At 45.6% G+C, this 19,573-nt stretch overlaps 1 protein-coding gene across 1 annotated transcript in view; it reads left to right on the top strand.

Moving 5' to 3' along the window:
- LOC142075747 (CUGBP Elav-like family member 4) overlaps positions 1-19,573 on the top strand; it is a 719,152-nt gene that overhangs the window by 636,571 nt on the left and 63,008 nt on the right. The window contains exons 7-8 of the mRNA XM_075137566.1: positions 8,472-8,619; positions 13,939-14,088. Of these exons, the coding sequence (XP_074993667.1) occupies positions 8,472-8,619; positions 13,939-14,088 (298 nt within the window). The remainder of the gene's footprint in view (positions 1-8,471; positions 8,620-13,938; positions 14,089-19,573) is intronic.

Raw genomic sequence — 19,573 nt, 5'->3', positions numbered from 1 at the left:
GAAAGGTGAAACAGTGAAAACGCAAAAGCAGGACAGCGGTGACAGCTGATGCCACTGCCACCAGCAACTTGTGTGACCTTGGGTGAATCATTTGACCCCCTGGTCTCATTTCCCCATGTACAAATAAAGCTGATGATCAGATTTATTTATTTTCCCTTCTGCCTCAGGGACATGGCTCTCTCGTGTGTTGTCTCTCCATGGGTTTTCACACAGGGGTATGATGGTAACACAGTGCTTAGCAGTAAGGCCAGGACTAGCATGAGACACTGGGCACTCTGATTTGTACTCGTAACCTGTTCTTCCAGTTATCCCACTGCAGTCCAAGCTTGACTGATCTCTCCGTGTAAGACTTCCCAAGCAATCCCATGAGAGCTGGTTAATCAATAGTTTCTAATGGTCCGTCCCCATGGAGGAGGTTGCCAAGTCCCCTAGGCAGCGGTTTCTTGCTGAATCTTCCCCAGAGAGGCATCATGCACATCGCCGGGACTGCATTAGCTCCTGCAAAAAGGTCTCCATGCATCAAGGTGGCCAGTGCAGCAGAAACCCACACAGTGCAGCTGCTTGAGGGATTAGGGGACAGCCGTGGATTTACAAACCAAGCAGCACCCCACTGGGGAGAGGCAACGAGGGTCTCAGTCCATCAGTGTTTGACTGATAGTCGTTAGTGTTGCCACCAGTTGCCACTGCTTTGGGCCCCAGCTCCTCTTTAAGTTACCTCCTTTGCAGCTCAGCAAATGGCCATGTCACAGGTCACTCCCTGCTGCTGCCTGCTGCCAAGCCACTCAACCTCAGCTTAAACAACTTTAACCTTGATAGCAGCGATGGCCTCACATCAGTTAAGCAACTAGTCCTTGAGTCCAGCAGCCATATGGCCTCAGCTCCAGAGGCAAAAAAGTCAGGAAGCAAAGGAGGTTTTCCTCTGCGTGTGTTTTTTGCCCCCCCTCCTCATGTACCATCTGCAAGCAGACCAGACAAAGCTTGGCAGTAACTCTGTGCTGTTTCAGTGGCACAGAAAGTCACATCAGACCCACCTCACCTCTTTTGTATGCAGCTCAAGGCAAGTCGCGTTTCATGGCTCCCTAAAGCTCTCAGAGCCCCTATACTAATTTGTTCCAGGGTTTGATTGCTTTGGGTTTTTTTTCTTTTCAGCAATATCTTCCAATATTCATTTAAGTTCCCCTTTTACAGGGTAATTATTTATTTTAGTTCACACATGCATAGGGCACCAGCCCTTTTTGTTGTCAGGTTACTGTGGATCCACATCAGCTGGGTATTGATAGCTGTCTCCACAGCCTTAGTTAAGGCCAGGTTGAGGTATAGGTCTGAAAGCTTGGACAGAAGGAAGCTGATACTAGGTGGCACCACCTTTGATTTGCTGCCAGTGGAGAAAGAACCTGCAGGGACACACTCCAGCCCAGAGCAGCACAGCATACCTTCTTAGAGCCTGGTAAACAGTGGGGTGGCCAAGCCCGAAGTCATCAGCAGTAAAAATCAAACCAGACTATGAATGGTGGTAATATAGTCCTGGCCCAAATAAGCAACAGTGGCAAAAGTTCCTGCAGGTCTTCTTTCTATGAAGAAAGTGACAACTAGTTAGCAGCTGTCTCACGTCACTGCTGCCCCACCATGCAGAAAAGTAAATGTTCACAGACCGAAAAGGGTTAGGAAGATGGGAAAATGCAGAAGAGCAAAGCAAGAACAAAGGAAGGAGCCTTGGAAAGTGACCGATACTGTATAAATTATTTAATTTTTAAATTATTTAAAATAAGATCAAAGTCATAAATCAAGTTTGCATAAAAAATGGGGTGGGAGTGTTAGCCACGGTCTCCTGGCCGAATTCCAGCCGTGGAACCGATTGCATCCTGCAGCAGGGGACAGGCATAGAGTTAGTGAGTAAAAACGGACAGACGGGTTCGGGGGCAACATAGGCAACGGTAACATTTGCTCTCCAGCCTGGAGCAAGTCCTTTCCCAACAGTAAATCCCAGCTCCCCTCACTCTGAAAAAGTACAAATGGCTGCAGCTCCTGAACTGCAGCCAATAACTGCAACAAATCTGGGAATATCCAGCACAGCATAGATCTTAGTCATCATCAGAAGTGGTCACCTTGGAAAGTCAGGGCAGCAGTGACTACCATGCTGACCGTAAAAGCCTAGGTTGCCCCCTCTGCCTCCCTGTCCCAGCTCCTCTGGAGATGAAAGGATATTTCTACTAAATGATCTGAGGTAGTGCTGAAGGGAAGAATCGCTTCTTCCGATGTTTATTCAATTCATACTGTGAAATTATTTTGGAAAGATACTTAAAAAAATTCAGCTAGCCCTATGAAATCAGGAAAAAATTACTGAATATAGACTATCTTCTGCATATAATAGTTGTTATATTTAAATGACCAAAATGAGACAGTATATTTGGTAAATAGTACCTGTTATGCAAATCACTTTTTCTGATCCGTTCCAGAAGAGGAAGCTATTTTGAAGTCATAGTACCTTGTAGCAGGGCTAATACCATATTTCTGATTGTCAGCTCCCTGGTAATTCAGAAATAATGAACACTCAGATTTGGTCTCTATATACTTTTTTTTTTTTTTAGGTTTTGGGTTTTTTTCACAGTTCTCAGGAAATTAGAAATCCAACCCATTGTGTATCAGGCTTCAGAAAGACACTAAAACACGTGAATCCAGGTGTTGCACATCTGTTTAGTTTTTTAAATCTTAATTAAATTTAAATTTTCTTTTCAAAGCAGAAATTTCTGTTTCCAAAAAGACATTAAAATGGTCTGAAGGACCATTCTGATTTTTTTCAGAATATTTTCTGTTTGTTTAAAGACTTGGGAGATTTTTTTGTTTTTATTTCCCAATGGCCAGTAAGGTAAAACAGACGTGAATTTGTCATTTCTGTGATTTTACCAAACATGAGTCCTCTTACTGCTTGATTGATCATTTTACTTACCTCTTTCTATCACAGGGATACCATCAGGATTAATTAGTTAAGTGTTTCTATAGATCGTTAGAGGTGGGAAGTGTGGGATGCTGTTATTAATTTTATTATTGTTACTGAATGAAGAATATGAAAAGTCAAACAAAACTCCATGTGGTTCAGAAACAAGAATAGAAAATAACACTGAAAAAAATGAGAAGGACATTGGATTGTTCAGAGTAAGCCTTCTTCAAGGGCAATGATCATGCTATTTCAAAAAGAGCGCATCAGAAATAGCCCTTCTCTCTCCTCTTCCCCTTCTTCGGTTTCACATGTATATCTTTTGGGGGCTGGGGAAGGCAGACTGTAGCATCCTTGTCCTATTTCTAGCAGGAGTTTTTGGCCTTGAGTAAGTCAGTTCATCTCTCCCTGCATCTGTTCCTCCTGTAAGAAAAGGATAATATTTCCCTTCATTGAGTGCAGTTGCTAACAGCCACCTGATGCCAGAGGCAACCATCCGATTCCCAACCCTCTGGCCACACACCCTCACCCCACGCCACTAGATTGACAGTGACCACGCAGGGAGCCACTTCTGGGAGGAAAACCAGCAGTAAGAGCCATGTTTCTGTGCTGTGCAGTTAACGGTCTGCTGGTGGTGTTCCTGAGCGGGTGCTTGGCAGTGTCAGGTGTGCATCTCTCCTGGTGCAAAGGTAGTGGCAAGATGTGGAGAGGGAGGTGTGCATTGGCAAGCTCTTGCTTTGGTTCAGCTGTGCTGCAAAACTGCATCCTTTGATGTTTTTTGTCTTAATCTCCCATGTTAGAATGGGATGGATAAGCCCGTGGAGGTGCCTATCCATCCATTGATGACAGAGTTGGCTGAATTTTAGCCACCTCAACTTGAGGTAGCACAAAGGTGTGTGAGATGAATCCTCCCATCTCTCTCTGTTGACCAGCCATCGCTACCACCACCCCCGCACTGTGCTTTGGATGACCTTACCAGTTCTCAAGCCTTGGGATGGGGACTGCAGGCTCATAGCTCTTGAGGTGCTGTCCATAGGCGTGAACCAGTTTGGTAGCACCTCCTCAGAAGATAAATATTTGAGCAATAGTAAAGGCCAGGTTGGAGGAAAGAGGGAACAAATCTATAAAATCAGGTGGGAAAAACCTCTAAATGCTGAGGCAAAGATCATGCCAAGGAAATAAGAGAAGCAAAAGGAAATACATCTTTCAGCTGAGGAAGGGAAAAGCTCCTCTCGGTCCCCTTGAATCAGTCTGAGATAATAAGGCTGCTGCCTTTCTGATTAGTGCTCTGTGGCCCCAGCCCAGGCAGGGAAAATCTGCATTTCAAATGGCATATTTTAACGTACACAATACCCAGGGGCCCTGCTGCTATTGATTTGCCTCTGGTGGGGTCACTGCCTCACTTTCTACAGCTTTATTAACTGGGACCATACAGTGGGCCTCTTTCAAAATCAGAGTGGATGGAACATTTGTCTTCAGGGGGAGCTGGGGAAGGAGTGGGGTGACTTTTATTTGAGCTCACTTGGGAATGTCCCAGAGATTTTATAAGGGAGACTGGTGACCCTTACAGGACTTGCCCTCCTGTTGTAAATTTCCCTGGAGCCACCCTGGGGGAAGGAGGTAGGTCTATGCTGTCAGCTTCTTTCAAGGTGACTGTCCTCCCACCCCCGCAATGCTGCTGCACTTAGCCGGGCTGCGACCATCAGCCACCGGGCTGGGAAGGACCCCTCTCCTCTTTCCCCTTAACCTTTATCCCTGAGTACTTCCGACCGGAGAGGGAAGGGTGTGAATGGGAAACGTGACAATAGAAGGGTGGCAGGAGTGTTGCCAAGGGTTGAGATGTCCAGATGTGGTTGGGACATGGTTGGGGTCCGCTCTCCAGCCAAGGAAGCAAAGCCGGTTAGCTGGAGTACATGGCTGTGTTCAGGTATGGGATGCTATACTCCTTCCAGCTCTGGAGGAGACCCCAGTTTAACCCACAGGCTGGCTCTGAAGGCTGCAGCGAGGTGTACGTCCTCTGGGTCATGAAGTGCAAGGCTCCAGCTCATTTCACCATGCCAGGGGGGTTTCCAAGTCTCCAGGACATCTTGGGTATCCCCAGAGCACTGAGCATAACAGAAATGGGGTGGCCTCTCCCTGCAGGATGCCTGCTGTAGCAGAAGCAACTGAACCTAGTTTCTCAAATCACAGATTAGGGCCTTATTTTTACTGCATTAGCTTTTTAACCCTAAGCTGAATTTAACCTCTTTGCTCCTGAAGCTCCTAATTCAGTCTCTGTGGAAGTATGGCCAGTTTTAAGTGACTGTTTCACTGAAACCCACCAGGCTTTAGGCTGCAGACCCTGCACTAATCAGCAGGTTAGGATCATCTAGTTCTTCTCATAAGGAGAGAGAAAATACCTTCTTCTTTCTGAAGGTCTGTGACAGAAATGCATGAATGACATTACGCGGCGAAAAGGAACATGCATGTAGCCAAGGTATATTCTACAGACATGCATCTTCCAGTGCAAATTTATAAGCCCTCTGAATACACAAGAAGCTGCACACTCAGGTTACCTGGTTTACAAACCAGGAGGAACACCTGCCATTGCGGAGTTAACTCTGAACAGCTTAGAGACATCCATAAGCAGGAGAAGAAGTTGCATAAGCCATAAATAATGTCACAAGTGATTGCCTAGCTCTGCTGAGTGTAAAATAGAGATTGCCTTTAGAGCAGCACAATCATTTGTACTACCATTGGCAATGCGGTATCTTTTAGATAGAGCCCTGTTTCTCTTGCAGCACAGGTGAAACACAAATGAAAAAAGGATTAACACTTTTCTTTTAAATGGTTGGGAACCAAGGTCCAAAAATATCTGCCGAGGGCCAGGTAAGGGGTGGGAATGATTTCATCTGACTGTGTTGGTACGTGCAGCTGAACTGATCACCTGGGGCTCCACATACAGTCCATAGGGAGAAACAAGGCTGCAATTCATCTCCCCAGAGGCATTTGGGTACAGAAGGGAGAGATGAATCTTGGCCTAGACTCCTCTGCCTGTTATCACGTCAACCGTAATAGGTGACCAGCTCAGAGGAAACCCCCTCTGTATTTAGTTTACTGAATCTGACAACGGGAAATGCCAAAACCATAGTCCCCTGCCTGCCCTAGAAGGTCTCTTGTACGAATATCAGGTTGTTATCTGCCAGCCAGTCTGACCACGGCACACACGTGACCAGCCATATGTCACTCCATGTTTTGAGGTGGGTTTGCTCATGCAGCTCTGGTCAGCTTTGGAGAAAAAAAGAGAAAAGTCAGCAAAGACCAGACTGGAACTGTCCCCAGCCCTTGCAACTGCGTCTATCTCAGAGAGATGCTGCTTTGATCAGCAGCGTTAAACAGATCCTATAGGCACAGATCTTGGCCATTATTTCTGCAACCGGCCAGTTATATCCGGAGTTGTCCCCAGGTGAAAGTACGCAGCACAGAAAATGAGATATGGGTCAGCACACTCAGCACTGGAGTCAATCCGGTGTTAAAGATGGATGGATTCCCACTTCCTCACTCCCTTCATTGGCATACTTACTAAAATCACCTGCTCAGTGCCTCCTCTGGAGAATAAACTCAAACGATGCCTAGAAACAAATGTACTCCTTAAAGGGGAATCAGCATTGTGCTATAATAGAAAAGATTGTCTAATCACTCCATCAGTAATTACAAAGAACAGGATATCACTAATTAAAATGTGAAAGTGTCTTATGCAGGGTATAATAAAAAAGGGTAATTAACAATCAAAGGGAAAGCCACCACCTTGCCGCCAATCTGCATTAGGCTACAAAAAATAATAGTACTCAACGCTAGTACAGCACTTTTCATCTGTAGATCTGAAGGCACTCCTACGTGAGGAGGCAGGTATCCTGTGTCCCATTTTATCCCTGGAGAAACCAAGGCAAGTTTACACAACTTGTGCACAGTTATACAGCAGGTCAGTGGCAGAGCATCCTTTACTTTGGTCTCTTCATAGATGGTGACAAGGAAAGTTTCAGCATTTAAATGAGCGCAGTGCTTTCAAGGATTTGTTTTAGTGTGTATGTGTATGAACAGCTAATTTAGATGATATTTCAATATTAAACCGAACAGTAGGGAACAGCCTGTTCCTTTTGAGGTCTGTTTAATGCTGAGAAGCGTGTCCCGTGTGCTTAAACAACAGCATCCGAGGGTGATTTCCTGATGGGAGAGAGAGTGAAATCACAGAGAGCAGCAAAACAGAGGTACTCTAATTCTGGAGAGAGCAAAGACATGAGTCACTTCTAAAATCACTACAGAAAAAGTTTCCTTCTCCACTATTATAATTAAGCCACGCATTACCAGAGGCGGGGGAATGAACAGAGTGAGGTTTTGCTCTCTGCTCATCCTCTTTCTCCCACACTTTCTCTAAGCATCCACCACTGGTCACTAGTGGGGGTTCGATACGGACTCAGACGTACCTCATCTGGCTCTTCGTACAGCTCCAGGGAAGGAGACAAGCGGCAGCTTCATCCAAACTGCCTTCTCCTTCACACCAGGACCATTTTACAAGCCCGCTGCAGCCATCCTGTACACAGGAACTGCAATGGCTGTGTGCTAGGTTCAGAGTGTAAAATAACGATAGCAAAGTCTGGTTTTAATGTAAGAAGCATTTCCAGCATGCATAACCATTCACCACCCTTCTGCTCCAAAATTTTTACCCCCAAATACCTGAAAATATAGCCCGGGTTCCTCATTTTTGCCTTTTGTAGGTGCCTTAAAAGAAGCAGCATTTTGATCACTTTCTGGAAAAAAATAAAATTAAGGAAGTCATCCCAGATCAAAACCACACGGAAGGGGTTTTCCCACTACACAGTATTAATCTTATTAAAGTAGGGAAGCTCCCTTCTCTTGCATAGCTCTTCCAGGAGTCTTTGCTTGGTTGTGTTGGAAATAGGTGCTGTAATCTGGTTAGAAGGGTTGGTCATGGTTTTGCTCAGTGCCCACCAGAGGCCTCCCAGCAGCACAAGAAAAAATGATTCCTGTTACTGACAGATGGAAACAAATCAAGTTATCCCCAGAGAATTAGATAAACTCGTTGCTCTGGAGGGGGGATCCCCTCTCCCCACCGCTCCACATACACTGGTCTCCCATCAGCAGCCACCAGTGCTTTCCCAGAGGTTTGCTACAAGCAACATAAACCATGAAACCTTTCTGCTCAGGAATGTGTAAAGTCCTTTCTCTGCCTTTCTCATCAGGGAAGGGCCAGGGAGTCAGAGGCCTGAGTCAACTCATGGGAGATCTCCACATTGGGGAACACATCATGGCAGTGGGGACCATAAAGACCCCAAGATGCAAAAATGCATTTTGCTTCCGGCCCCTATAGCAAGAAGGAGAAGGCCAAGGCTGGGGGGTACCACAGGCATGGTGAGCTGACATCTCAAAACAGAGGGATGCCTCACACCCTCACCATGGGTCCCCATCCTGGTGCCGGTGCCGCGGGCTGCCCTGCCGGTGACCGCGTGATATTTTTTCCCTGCTCTCTTTGTTCCAGCTGATGCAGCAGCAAGCCGCGATCATGGCGTCGGTGGCGCAGGGTGGCTACCTGAACCCCATGGCAGCCTTTGCCGCGGCCCAGATGCAGCAGATGGCGGCTCTGAACATGAACGGCCTGGCGGCCGCCCCCATGACACCAACCTCAGGTAAGGGGCTGGGGGGGTGGAGATGGCAAAGGGCAGGAAAATCTGGCCACATCCCAGAGGAGAGCTGGCAGGACATGTTAGCTGACAGGTTCTGCCCCCAGTTGGTGTTTACTGAAATGTTGGTCTTGTTGGTGAGGGCCACCAGAAGTGAGGAGTGGAGATCCTTTTGTGGTCTGGGAGCGGGGAAAAGGGGCAGAGAAAGGCTGTCACCACCTTTTCCAGGGCTGGGGCCAGCTGCAGGTCAGCTTCTGTATCATGAAATCGTTGAAAGGGCAAAGTCAAAGGGCTCACTAGCAGTGGGCTGTTGGGCTAGCTGTGCCCCGTGCCGGGTGGGACTCACTGGTGGGTGAGGAGAGAAAAAAGGGTTGAGACCCACCAGAGCCGGGATGCAATGGGTTTGTTGGGGAGGAGGAAGGATACTGGCAGGGAAGGCACTGGAAAGGGCCCTCAGACATGACCCTTCTGTCTCCACCTTATCCCTTGCACAACTTTCCTTCAGCTCTGAGCACCCTCCAAATGGCACAAAACATCCCCCAGTGACTTACACTGGTTTATTGGTGGTGCATATAGATGTCCAAGGGGTCAGTGCTGGTGCTGTCACAGCCAGGCTAGTCCAAAGACAAACAAAATAAGGTTTGCGGTGAGATGCAATATCATTAACAAGATGAGCTATGTCTTTGGGACACATAAGCCTTTTCCCTACTGTGAAATAGGACAGGAGGTACTCAGGGAAGACCTCTGGTGCTACCTGCAATGCAATTTTTTGGTGAGAGGGTTTCTGGCTGCTGGAGCAGAGACAGGCAGTCAGTGAAGGGCTGCCAGGATCAGACTGCGAGGTGTCACAAGAAGCCCATGCTAGGAGGTGCAGCATATGATTCAGTGGGCAGAGAATTAAGCTGAGGTAGAAACAGGACTGGCTTTCCTGGGGTTTGAAGCACAAGGAAATCATTTGGGTAGGAACAGGTCAAGGAACTGGCAGGGCTGGTAGTCATGGAGTGGCATGTGAGCTACAGTGGGGAAGTAGGGCAGCAGGGAAAGCGGGGCCAAACCATGAGAGGAAAGAAGTGAGAATTTTGAGAGCTTTGCAATATACCACTGAGTCTGGTAGGACTCAAAGGTACATCTTCAGAGGACCGTTTCTAAGGGACAGGTTGGGATAAAAGGGTCCCTGGAGTGGTGTAGGTTGTTCCTATGAGAGGCACTGGGGATGGGACTGTGTCCAGAAAGATATGGCATACCAATGTCCTTGTGTGAATCTTGAAGGATCAAGCTGCCCTTGAGGTGACCAGCTTGACAAAGGTGTGGGGTGAGACATGGGAGGAGTGAGCTATGCCTGAGCCAGCTGTGGTGCAGGCAGCGCTGGGCAGAGCAGGATCCGGGGGACTCCAGAGCAGAGCAGCAAGAGAGGAAAGGGGCAGCTTCATTGCTGAACATGAAGAGGTCTGCACCAGTCCTGGAGCAGGAAAGGGCTGTCTGACAAAGCAGCCAGGAAAGATGCCTCATGGCTGAGAAACACTGGATGGCAGGGAGATGAGGCACCGCAGCAGCGCAGCCTTGGGGGGTGTTCCTGATGAACTGAGTCCTGCTAACCTGTCTGCCAAAGAAAACCTCCCTGTTCACACACAACTTAGCATCTCTTTGCAATCTGTAGCTGGGAACAGTGTCAGCAGCTACTGGATCAGATACCTATTTTTTCTTTTGCTTGTATTAGAATATGAGAGGGGAAAAAAGGGAGAGAAAAGAAGACAGATCTCATTCCATGCGAACTTATGGAGACCCAAGGAAAAGCACTTTACTCAAAAACCTTATGCCACACATTTCAAAATATATGTTTACAAAACGATAAATGTATAAACAACAAGTCGATGGAACTACTGCAAATCCAAATAGAAAAGTGGCTTAATTATATGTGCACCCTTTAAACCCGCTGCTGGAAAGATTATCATATTTGCATTAGCTAGATTTGTTTTGTGTTGGTGGGAGCAGAGAGAACGTCAAACAAAGACTGCCTGGAATTCAAATGCTCTCGGGGCCTGGAAAGCTGAATCCAGTAGTGGTTTGTGATGGCCCCACCACAAAAGAGCACAAGCTCTTTTACATATAAATAAGTCTTGAGAGAGCGAGTTCTGTGACATAGGTGTGTAAATACCAGTACAACAGCCAAATTCTGTGCCTACCATGATATTCAGCACATGAAAAATATCCCAGCCCTTCTTCGGTGTAAGCTCTGCTCCTCTTCTCCTGTGCCCGATGCCTTTTGGGGACTGTTAAACTCTTATTGTCAGCATACAGGAGAGGAAAGCTCATGTTTTTTACATGTTTTCCAGAGCACCCATGACTGGTCATTATTGAAAATAAGATGCTGGTTTAGATGATCCCTTGATCTCTTTCATGGTGGCAGATTTTGCACTCTCCTTATGACATATTTTCAATTATGAAGCTTATGCACTTTGGCATTACTGCAGATTTACTTTCATGAAAAACCTCTGTAATGGATCGTGGAAATGTCCATTGACAATTATTCCTTGGGTGAAATATTTAGACTTCGAAATGACTCCTTGTATTACTACAACACTCACAAAGCTTGTGAAAAGATGCATAGAAAATGTTTCACATAACGTCTGAGCAAGCAAGCCTGCAACACTAGCAGCTATTTCTGAGTAGCCAGGAGATATTTGAAGCCTAACGTGAATTATCCTGCTGGCTTTTGTTAGCATTCAGAAAGTCTCGTGGAAAATGATCATTCTGCTTCATAGCAGGATTTCCAGTCATTGAAGTATATCTTTGTTCTGACTTGGGATGAAAATGAAACATTTCAAAGTTCTCTGAAAAACAGGCATTAGAAAAAGTGTTTGGAACGTTGAAAAAAAAAAAAAGAAGTGTTTTGATCTTTCCTAAGCAAAAGAAAAATTGTGCTAGAAAAAGGACACTGGTAACCCAGAAGTCCTAGAGGCTTTGGAGATATTGGCTGAGCACAGTGCCTCTGTGCTGGTATCTTCTCCTAATCCAGTTGGTTTTCTTGCATCCTGCCTCTAGGAGAGGGCGTTCCTTGGGACACGGCCATGAGTTCATTCAGGCTCACGAGTTCCCATGGGACCTAGGAACTTAAAGAGTTTTGGATCCAGGCAAATCTAACAGACTAGAGACAGGATCCATCTCACCTGGCTTTAACCATACAAAAGTTAGACATCTAGTTTAACCTAGTCACCTGGCTTGCCTGCAGTCAATGGAGTGCAGTAGGCAGCCCCAGTGGGTATGTATATTTTATGCTATCTTTATGCTGTTTGCTGGAATTTTGACGGTTCCCCATCAAGAGCCAGGTTTATCTCACACAACAGACCGTAATTGCTAGGCAATTAAATTGACATCTCTGAAAGTTTGGTTCAAGTTTTGCATTTCTCCCATCATTGGTATAATCTGGGTAAAAAGTGGGTCTGCAGCAGGTCTGCCACTCTGTTAACTGCACAGAGGGGCTGGAAATGAAATATCATCTAGGCTTCCTTCCTTCATTCCTTCTCTTCTCCCTCCCTCCCTCCATGTTGTAAATCTGCACCTGGTGTAGCTGCAGCAAGAGGTCTCAAACCAGGGATGAAATCCACAACTGGCATGCACCGCTGCCATTTGTTCTCTGCGGTGGCATTATGCCAGTTTTACTCCAACTACAGATCTGACCTCTCCAGGGGGGTTCTTTATAAGAAGAAAATTAAAGAATTGCAATGAATATGCCTAAACTTCCTTAGACATGCACAAAATAGCAAGCACAAATCCCTTGCTGCAATTTTAGAAAAAAATTACTTACATTGTCTATTCAAATAAAGGAGATATCCAGAAAAGCAACGGAAATTTTAGCTAGCCTTTGTGATTTGCAAGCTGATGGCATATGCTAAGAGCATTGCCTTTGGACTTCAGTTGCCACTGCTGGCTCCCTGTACCTCCACAGAGGACATTTTTAAAGGCCAACACCATTTAAATAAGCAAAAGGGAAGCAGCAGCTTGTCTGCTCAGGGTATAAGAAAAGAGCCGAAATCTTGCCTGTTTTTTGGGCTATTCAAATTACATAAAAATTACATACATACTCAAAGAACATATTAAAACATCTCCTGCATCTATATTGGCTTTCTTAAAGCACCAACACAGATTTAAGTAGTCATTAAAGTGTGTTATTGGACTAACCCATCATGGAATGATGCTATGGTGAAGAAAATTTCTGCAATTGGTTTAAAAAAGAGGTTACTGCAAAAATAGTGCTTTCAATCAGTAGTATACCCTGACACAGAAAGATATTGCTGAAGATAAGATAGTTTAACTTCCCACTCACAGCTAGCAAGAGAAAAATATGATTTCATACATATTGAAAACTCATTTTTGGTCCCCAAAAACATCCTGAGTATGTTTCAAGAAGCACAGACTGCCCAGCCATTTTAAACATACATAGGAGCAGACAATGAGGTAGCAGAGGGATTTAATTCTCCCCTCAGAAATTTAAGAATTCTCTACCAGTGAGTGATAGGATCCCACCCAAAATATAAAGACTAAATTGTTCTTCTGAAATAGCAGCATTACAGTCCTTCACAGGATGCATCTGGGAAGAAGGGAAGAGTATGATTCCATGAAAGAAACAAATCTAACCCAAATTTTGCCACTGTTGAGTGGGAGATCTCCACTAAAACTCTACGATGTCAAGTTTGGGCCAAACAGTGACACTAAAAAAAAGGTATTACTGACTGCCTTCAGGCTACAAATCAACTTGCCAAACCTTTTAAGGATCCCTGGTGCTGAGAAAGTTCAGAATAAGTTTGTACATGAAATGTGTATTCATGAGAGAGTGCAGACAGAGTAGTCCTGGAAATCAGTGCACCCACAAAGCTGACATCTCCAAAGAGAAACTGAGAGGAACTGCTGTACAAAGGTGGGACTAAGAATTTGCTTCTGGTACTAAATGGTATCTAGGAAAGAAACATTTTCTTATTTAGCAATTTAAACATGTAATACTCCAGGGAGAAGGTTAAGGAGGAAGGGTGATATTTCTATAGTTTTCTATCACTTGATGTTACCTGTGGATCTAGCCTAGAGACCACGATCACCAAACAAAAGCTTCGTTCTATTGAAGTTTTGCAAGCCTTTCTTAAGTGTTTTCCAAACAGAGGAGCAACGGCAAGCAGTCCCTTTCTTTGCACAACAGTTTGGGAGATTTTTAATTTCTTGGATTATCAGAAGGTTTCTGTGTACTGGTCACAGCTGTTGTGTCAGCAGTTTTCTCCATGTAGTTATTGCTTCCAAAACTCACCAGCTCTGATTTTGTGTCCTCCCCACTTGCAGGTGGAAGCACGCCTCCTGGCATAACTGCACCAGCTGTGCCTAGCATCCCATCTCCAATTGGGGTGAATGGTTTCACTGGCCTCCCGCCGCAGGCTAACGGGCAGCCCGCCGCAGAAGCCGTGTTTGCTAATGGCATCCACCCTTACCCAGGTAAGCCAGACCAATGTTGTGCCCACAACCTGCTCCTTCAATCTTAGGGAGATTGTCCACATCCACAGGCTTTGTCTAGCATGAGCCACCTCAGAAGGACTATACCCCACACCATCAGGGCTCACTAGCATGGGTGTAGTTAGCTCTTACCCAGCTACAGTTGTTATACGCTTAAGTCTGGATGATAGACACAAGGGCATGTTGGAGGTGGAAAATTTTTATGCTGAAGAATTGAGTGCTCATCTGCTGGATGACTTGTCTGGTGAATACAATCAGGACACCCCGCAAGTTTTGCTTTAGCTAAAATTTGATCTGAGGCCTGACCAGCTGGCAGATTTCCTAGCAGTACTCCGAAGGGCCTTGCTCCTGGCTAGCCTTGAAGGAGCTGTGCTAAGCCTATTTGCATCTCCTAGCACCCACCATTGGTATCTCCTGCTGGGATTCCCTTGCAGCCTGATAGCTCTGGGAGGATGAGTCCAGAGGGTCCACATGGCTACTGACCCAAACTGCCCCGTGCCTCAGACCATGTGCGCAGGCAGAAGGTGTTAGTCTCCAAAATGCTCACTGCATCCAAATCCTGTTGCCTTACCAGGCCTGGAGACTGAAGCTCCTTTAATATAGCCACAGAATGGGCTCAGCTTCACCCTTTTGTGGCGCACCACCAAAGAACTCCTGCTGGGATTTAGACCGTGACTAGCTCAAAAGATGCCAGCACCGAAGGAGCGGTTTTGCAAGCCCTGGCAGTCAGGGATGAACGAGGGAGGTTAAAGGGTACATACCTGTCTCTATACTTGTACTTACAAATATATGGACACTCTGAGGCTATAATCACCAAGAACTCAGGAGTTTACAAGTCCTTAATGTGCACCTATATTTTTTCAGCATCCTCAAGATTTGAGGTAGCCCTCTCCTCCAAGATGTACTTCTGCTAGGAAGACACTCCTTATCATTGCTGTACACATAATAATAATAACAATCATAACAATAAAAATTTAAGTAAATGTTGCTAATTGATCCTAGCCACCAGCTGGCAAAGGAGCATTTTACCCTGGGACACTCACAGATTGATCTAGTCTGTTAGGAAATCAAACACTGAGTCAGATGCTTCAGCCAAAAAGCCCACAAGACCCCTAAGAAAAAAAAACTCTCTATCTTAGCCAGTCCTGAAAACTCTGAAGATTCAACATCACAGGGGACTTTATGAACTACAAGGAAAAATACCACATAATGTAGAAATACAAAAGTCTTACTAGCTACAGTTCAGACAATGTCACTGAAAAAAAGCCACCCTGTGAATGCAGCAAAGGAAAGCCCAGAAATACCAAGAGTATTGAAAAATAATTATCATCCTTCCCACACAAACTTTGCAAACCTTTAGCCATGAGTTCAACTTTAAGAAGACTTGAAATCAAGGGGCTTACTGTGCTAAAAGTTAGGCATGTATATACATGCTTGTAGCAGCTTAGACGGATGGAGAGCTCTCGGAGGCTTATGGAGGCATCAGAAGATTGCAGGGAGACCTTAGTATGCTCAGTGAGCTCAACCACAGCACCAAGAAAACATCCTGTCTTTAAGGTTATATAAATATAGCCATCTGTTCAACTATCCATCTATCTAAGTATCTGCGTGCTTGCCAGTCTATCATCTCTCTGTTTATTCATCCATTTCTATGTCTATCTTTTTTCCTGGTTTATCTAGCTCCTTTTAGCTAATCTTCCATGATCCATTACTACAGATATCAGAGAACAGATGAACTTTCTAGATGAATCTTAATGAGTTGAGCTTTTGTTACTATCTCCAACTATCCCCATAATTAAAGCAAGCTATCAGTTAGATATTTCATCCATGATTATATAAAAGTCAATGGCCTTAATCCAATTCTTTCTGAGTTTTGGAGAGCCAGCAATTCACAGTAAGTCCCTGCACAAACATCACCAGCCGAACACACCGAAAGGTGACAGTCATCCTTGCCCCGCTTTGCTGCAGGCAGAGAGGCTCCTTTCTGCCGGTAAAGCTGACATCCAAATAGTCTGCTTTGTGTAAAGGATGGATTTATCTCGGTGTGTCTTCAGCAATATACTGGTCCTTCTCGGTGCTCAGCTTCCCCATAACTTAGGGAACAGTAGCAGGCCAAACCCTCACCTCTCATTTTACTTCTGCCTGTCCCCACTAGCAATGAAACCCTGAAAGCAAGCCCTTTTGTAGCAGTTTGGGTGCAGGACACATCATGTGTTTGCTCCGTCTTATTCTCTTCCTTCTCATGACCATTTATGCACTCTCCAAAACTTTACTCCTTGCCAAAGGCTTTATTGAGTCCTGGAGCTTAACAGTGTTAAAAAAAAAAAGGATTATGCATATATATGGGTAATGAGAACATCCACAGTCATATTAGACTGGGTAAAAATGTAGAAAGGACACAAAACTTCATGCTTTGTGATATAAGCCAGCCACTAATTGCTTGGGGTTAGAAAGAAATTTTCATCACTGGGCAGCTTATTCCATCATTGTTCATTATGGGATTTTTCGCACTCTTCTCTGTGGTATTTGTTACTGGTGCTGCCCTGTGGTTCTGCATGTCTGTGTTTCTAAATGCAAGGGTAAAAATAAAATATTAAAGCTGAGCATGTAATTGCACTAACGTTATAGAGAAGAAAAGAACATGCCAGTCCCCATCCAAAGTCAGCATCTTCCAAACAACTTTCTTTTATGGTACATCTCTCATTCTGAAAGTGGCTGAGTGCTGCAGTACTATGTACATAACCATAGTCTTGCTATAATTATGACTTGCCATATATTGTTTAAAGCCTGAATTTTGCTCTCAGATACTCCTTCATATTCCGCAAACAACTCAAATGTGGGTTCACACCATTATATCCTGTAACAGAATGTTCTTTGTTGCTTGAAAATAGCAAAACAGGACAATGAAAATCTGTAGAGGCATGACATCCACATCATTCAGACCCAAATAAATCCCATTAATTGTGCAGTTTGTCTGCAGGTCCACCTTTGTGTCTAGCTACAATATCTTTGATGCTGCATTTAAAGGACTCCAGAACTCCACAATATTTGCACTATAAAAACAAGTCCATATCATGTAATTGTATTTACTCTGTAGTTTCACTCTTTTTTTTTCTGTCTTTCCTGTGCTCTTTTTTTAAGATTCCCTTTGTTTGGAGCAGGGACCCACTGAACCATCCATGGCTTTGGGGCAAAGGCAAGAGTAGGTTGAACATCCCTACTCACCAGGTCTCTGATCACAGCCCCAGTCCCTGCAGGAATTAGCTTTTTCTGTGGCTCTGGCTAGGCTATGGATCCATACAGTAGCACTAGAAAACCATTCCTTGCAGGCATACTCTTTGCAAGCCATGCTCTCGTCTTCTCCAAGATCAGCCAGTACATAATGCCTCACAGTGCACTTTTTGACATGGACAGACTAACAAGGGAGTAAATGTTTCCCCTTCCACTGGTCTGAGCCCCTTTGGAGATCTGACCTTTTTGTGTATTAATGCCTGCCCTTTAGTCTTTCAGCTTGCAGAGCTATTGAACACGGCAACGTGTCACAACATATAGTGAGGACAAGAGCATAATCTGTTGTGCCATGATCTTGTGAGTCACTTTGCAGCAGCGCAAGAGCATTTGCCATTTCAACATTAGCCATAGTAACAGGGATTGCGCTCTTCTGCCAAAGCTTCTTAGCCACCCAGAGCCCAGTGCCTCTCTTGTAACAGTGTGTGAGGTACAATAACAGTGGAGACCATCTGCACTGGTTGTTGCTGTGTCTCACACCATCAGCACTCTGCTCTCCAGGAACGCGTCCTGCCCTACTGGATTGCATTGTGAGGGACTGGACAAAATGCTTGCTCCAAAGATAAAGCCTCCTTGGGAAGAGAAGGGGAGGGAGAGATGAGAATCATAGAATCATAGAATCATACAGGTTGGAAAAGACCTCTAAGATCATCGTGTCCAACCGTCAACCCAACACCACCATGCCCACTACACCATGTCCCTAAGGGCCTCATCTACACGTCTTTTAAATACCTCCAGGGATGGTGACTCCACCACTTCCCTGGGCAGCCTGTTCCAAGGCCTGACCACTCTTTCAGTAAAGAAATTTTTCCTAATGTTCAATCTAAACCTCCCTTGGCGCAACTTGAGGCCATTTCCTCTTGTCCTATCGCTAGTTACTTGGGAGAAGAGACCAACCCCCACCTCGCTACACCCTCCTTTCAGGTAGTTGTAGAGCGCGATGAGGTCTCCCCTCAGCCTCCTCTTCTGCAGGCTAAACAACCCCAGTTCCCTCAGCCGCTCCTCATAAGACTTGTGCTCCAGGCCCTTCACCAGCTTCGTTGCCCTCCTCTGGACGCGCTCCAGCACCTCCATGTCCTTCTTGTAGTGAGGGGCCCAAAACTGAACACAGTATTCGAGGTGCAGCCTCACCAGTGCCGAGTACAGGGGCACGATCACCTCCCTATTCCTGCTGGCCACACTATTTCTGATACAGGCCAGGATGCCCAGAAAATGGGGAGAGCAAAGGGCAGCAAACAAGAGAGAGAATGGATTGGCTGTCAAAGGATCAGTGAAATGAGGGAACTGGAAGGACGCACAGAGTAGAGCCCCCAGAAAAGAGTGAGGACTGCTCTGTGATCTTTTGCCCAGTGATGTGCCCAGGAAGAAGCAGAAATACACCCCACAGTGTCCAACAGCTCCCGAACAAACTTATTCCTCCTGGGCCAAGGGATGTCCAGCTTGACCAGAGCCAGGGACTGGTATGGCAGCTTTGTGGAGCCTCAGATGGGGAATGCTTTCCAGGATACTGAGTTCTTCAGTACATTTGGTATGGGCTTAGGTTGTTGAGGAAAACAAAAGCAAAGTTCCCTATGCTCATAATACACTAAAAACACGTTGTCTCATTTACTGTTCTCAGGCACACAGTGGTTCTGTTTCTGACTGCCCACCACTGCCAGGACTAGCTCTATCTCTCCTCTCTGCAGACACAGCAGATATCCCCCCACTCCCCTTTGGTTACACTGTGGGTATGTCTGGGCTAGCAAGACTGCAAGCTCCACTTCATACCCTATTTGGGGTCCAGCCCTCTCCAGCGAGGACTAGCTGGCAGTACAAATGGGCAGCCAAGCCTTTATGCCCACATGTTTCCAAGCCACCACTGAGATTGGCAGTAAAAGTGTCCCCCATGGGTGAATTCCTGTGCTGTAGAAACTCATGTCTTAGGAACTGAACCAAGACCATCAATTCATTTTCCTCGGCTCAATCAGGCAGTAACCGATTTCACCCATTGCCAGCAGAGACAGGATTCAAACTCCATTTGTAATTATTATCATTACCCAAGCTAATTTTGTAGGGGAGGAGTTGCTGGCATGCTAATATGACATCCTTACCTATTAGCTTGTCAATTAGCTAGCGACGCTGCTGGTGGGCAGGCTGCTGCTGTGGACCAGTCAGTCCAGGATCAGTCCTGATCACGACA

Source organism: Calonectris borealis, chromosome Z (assembly GCF_964195595.1).
Source record: "Calonectris borealis chromosome Z, bCalBor7.hap1.2, whole genome shotgun sequence".
NCBI classification, from domain to species: Eukaryota; Metazoa; Chordata; class Aves; order Procellariiformes; family Procellariidae; genus Calonectris; species Calonectris borealis.
The sequence above is the reverse complement of the archived record's forward strand: the minus strand, read 5'-3'. Positions and strand labels throughout refer to the sequence as shown.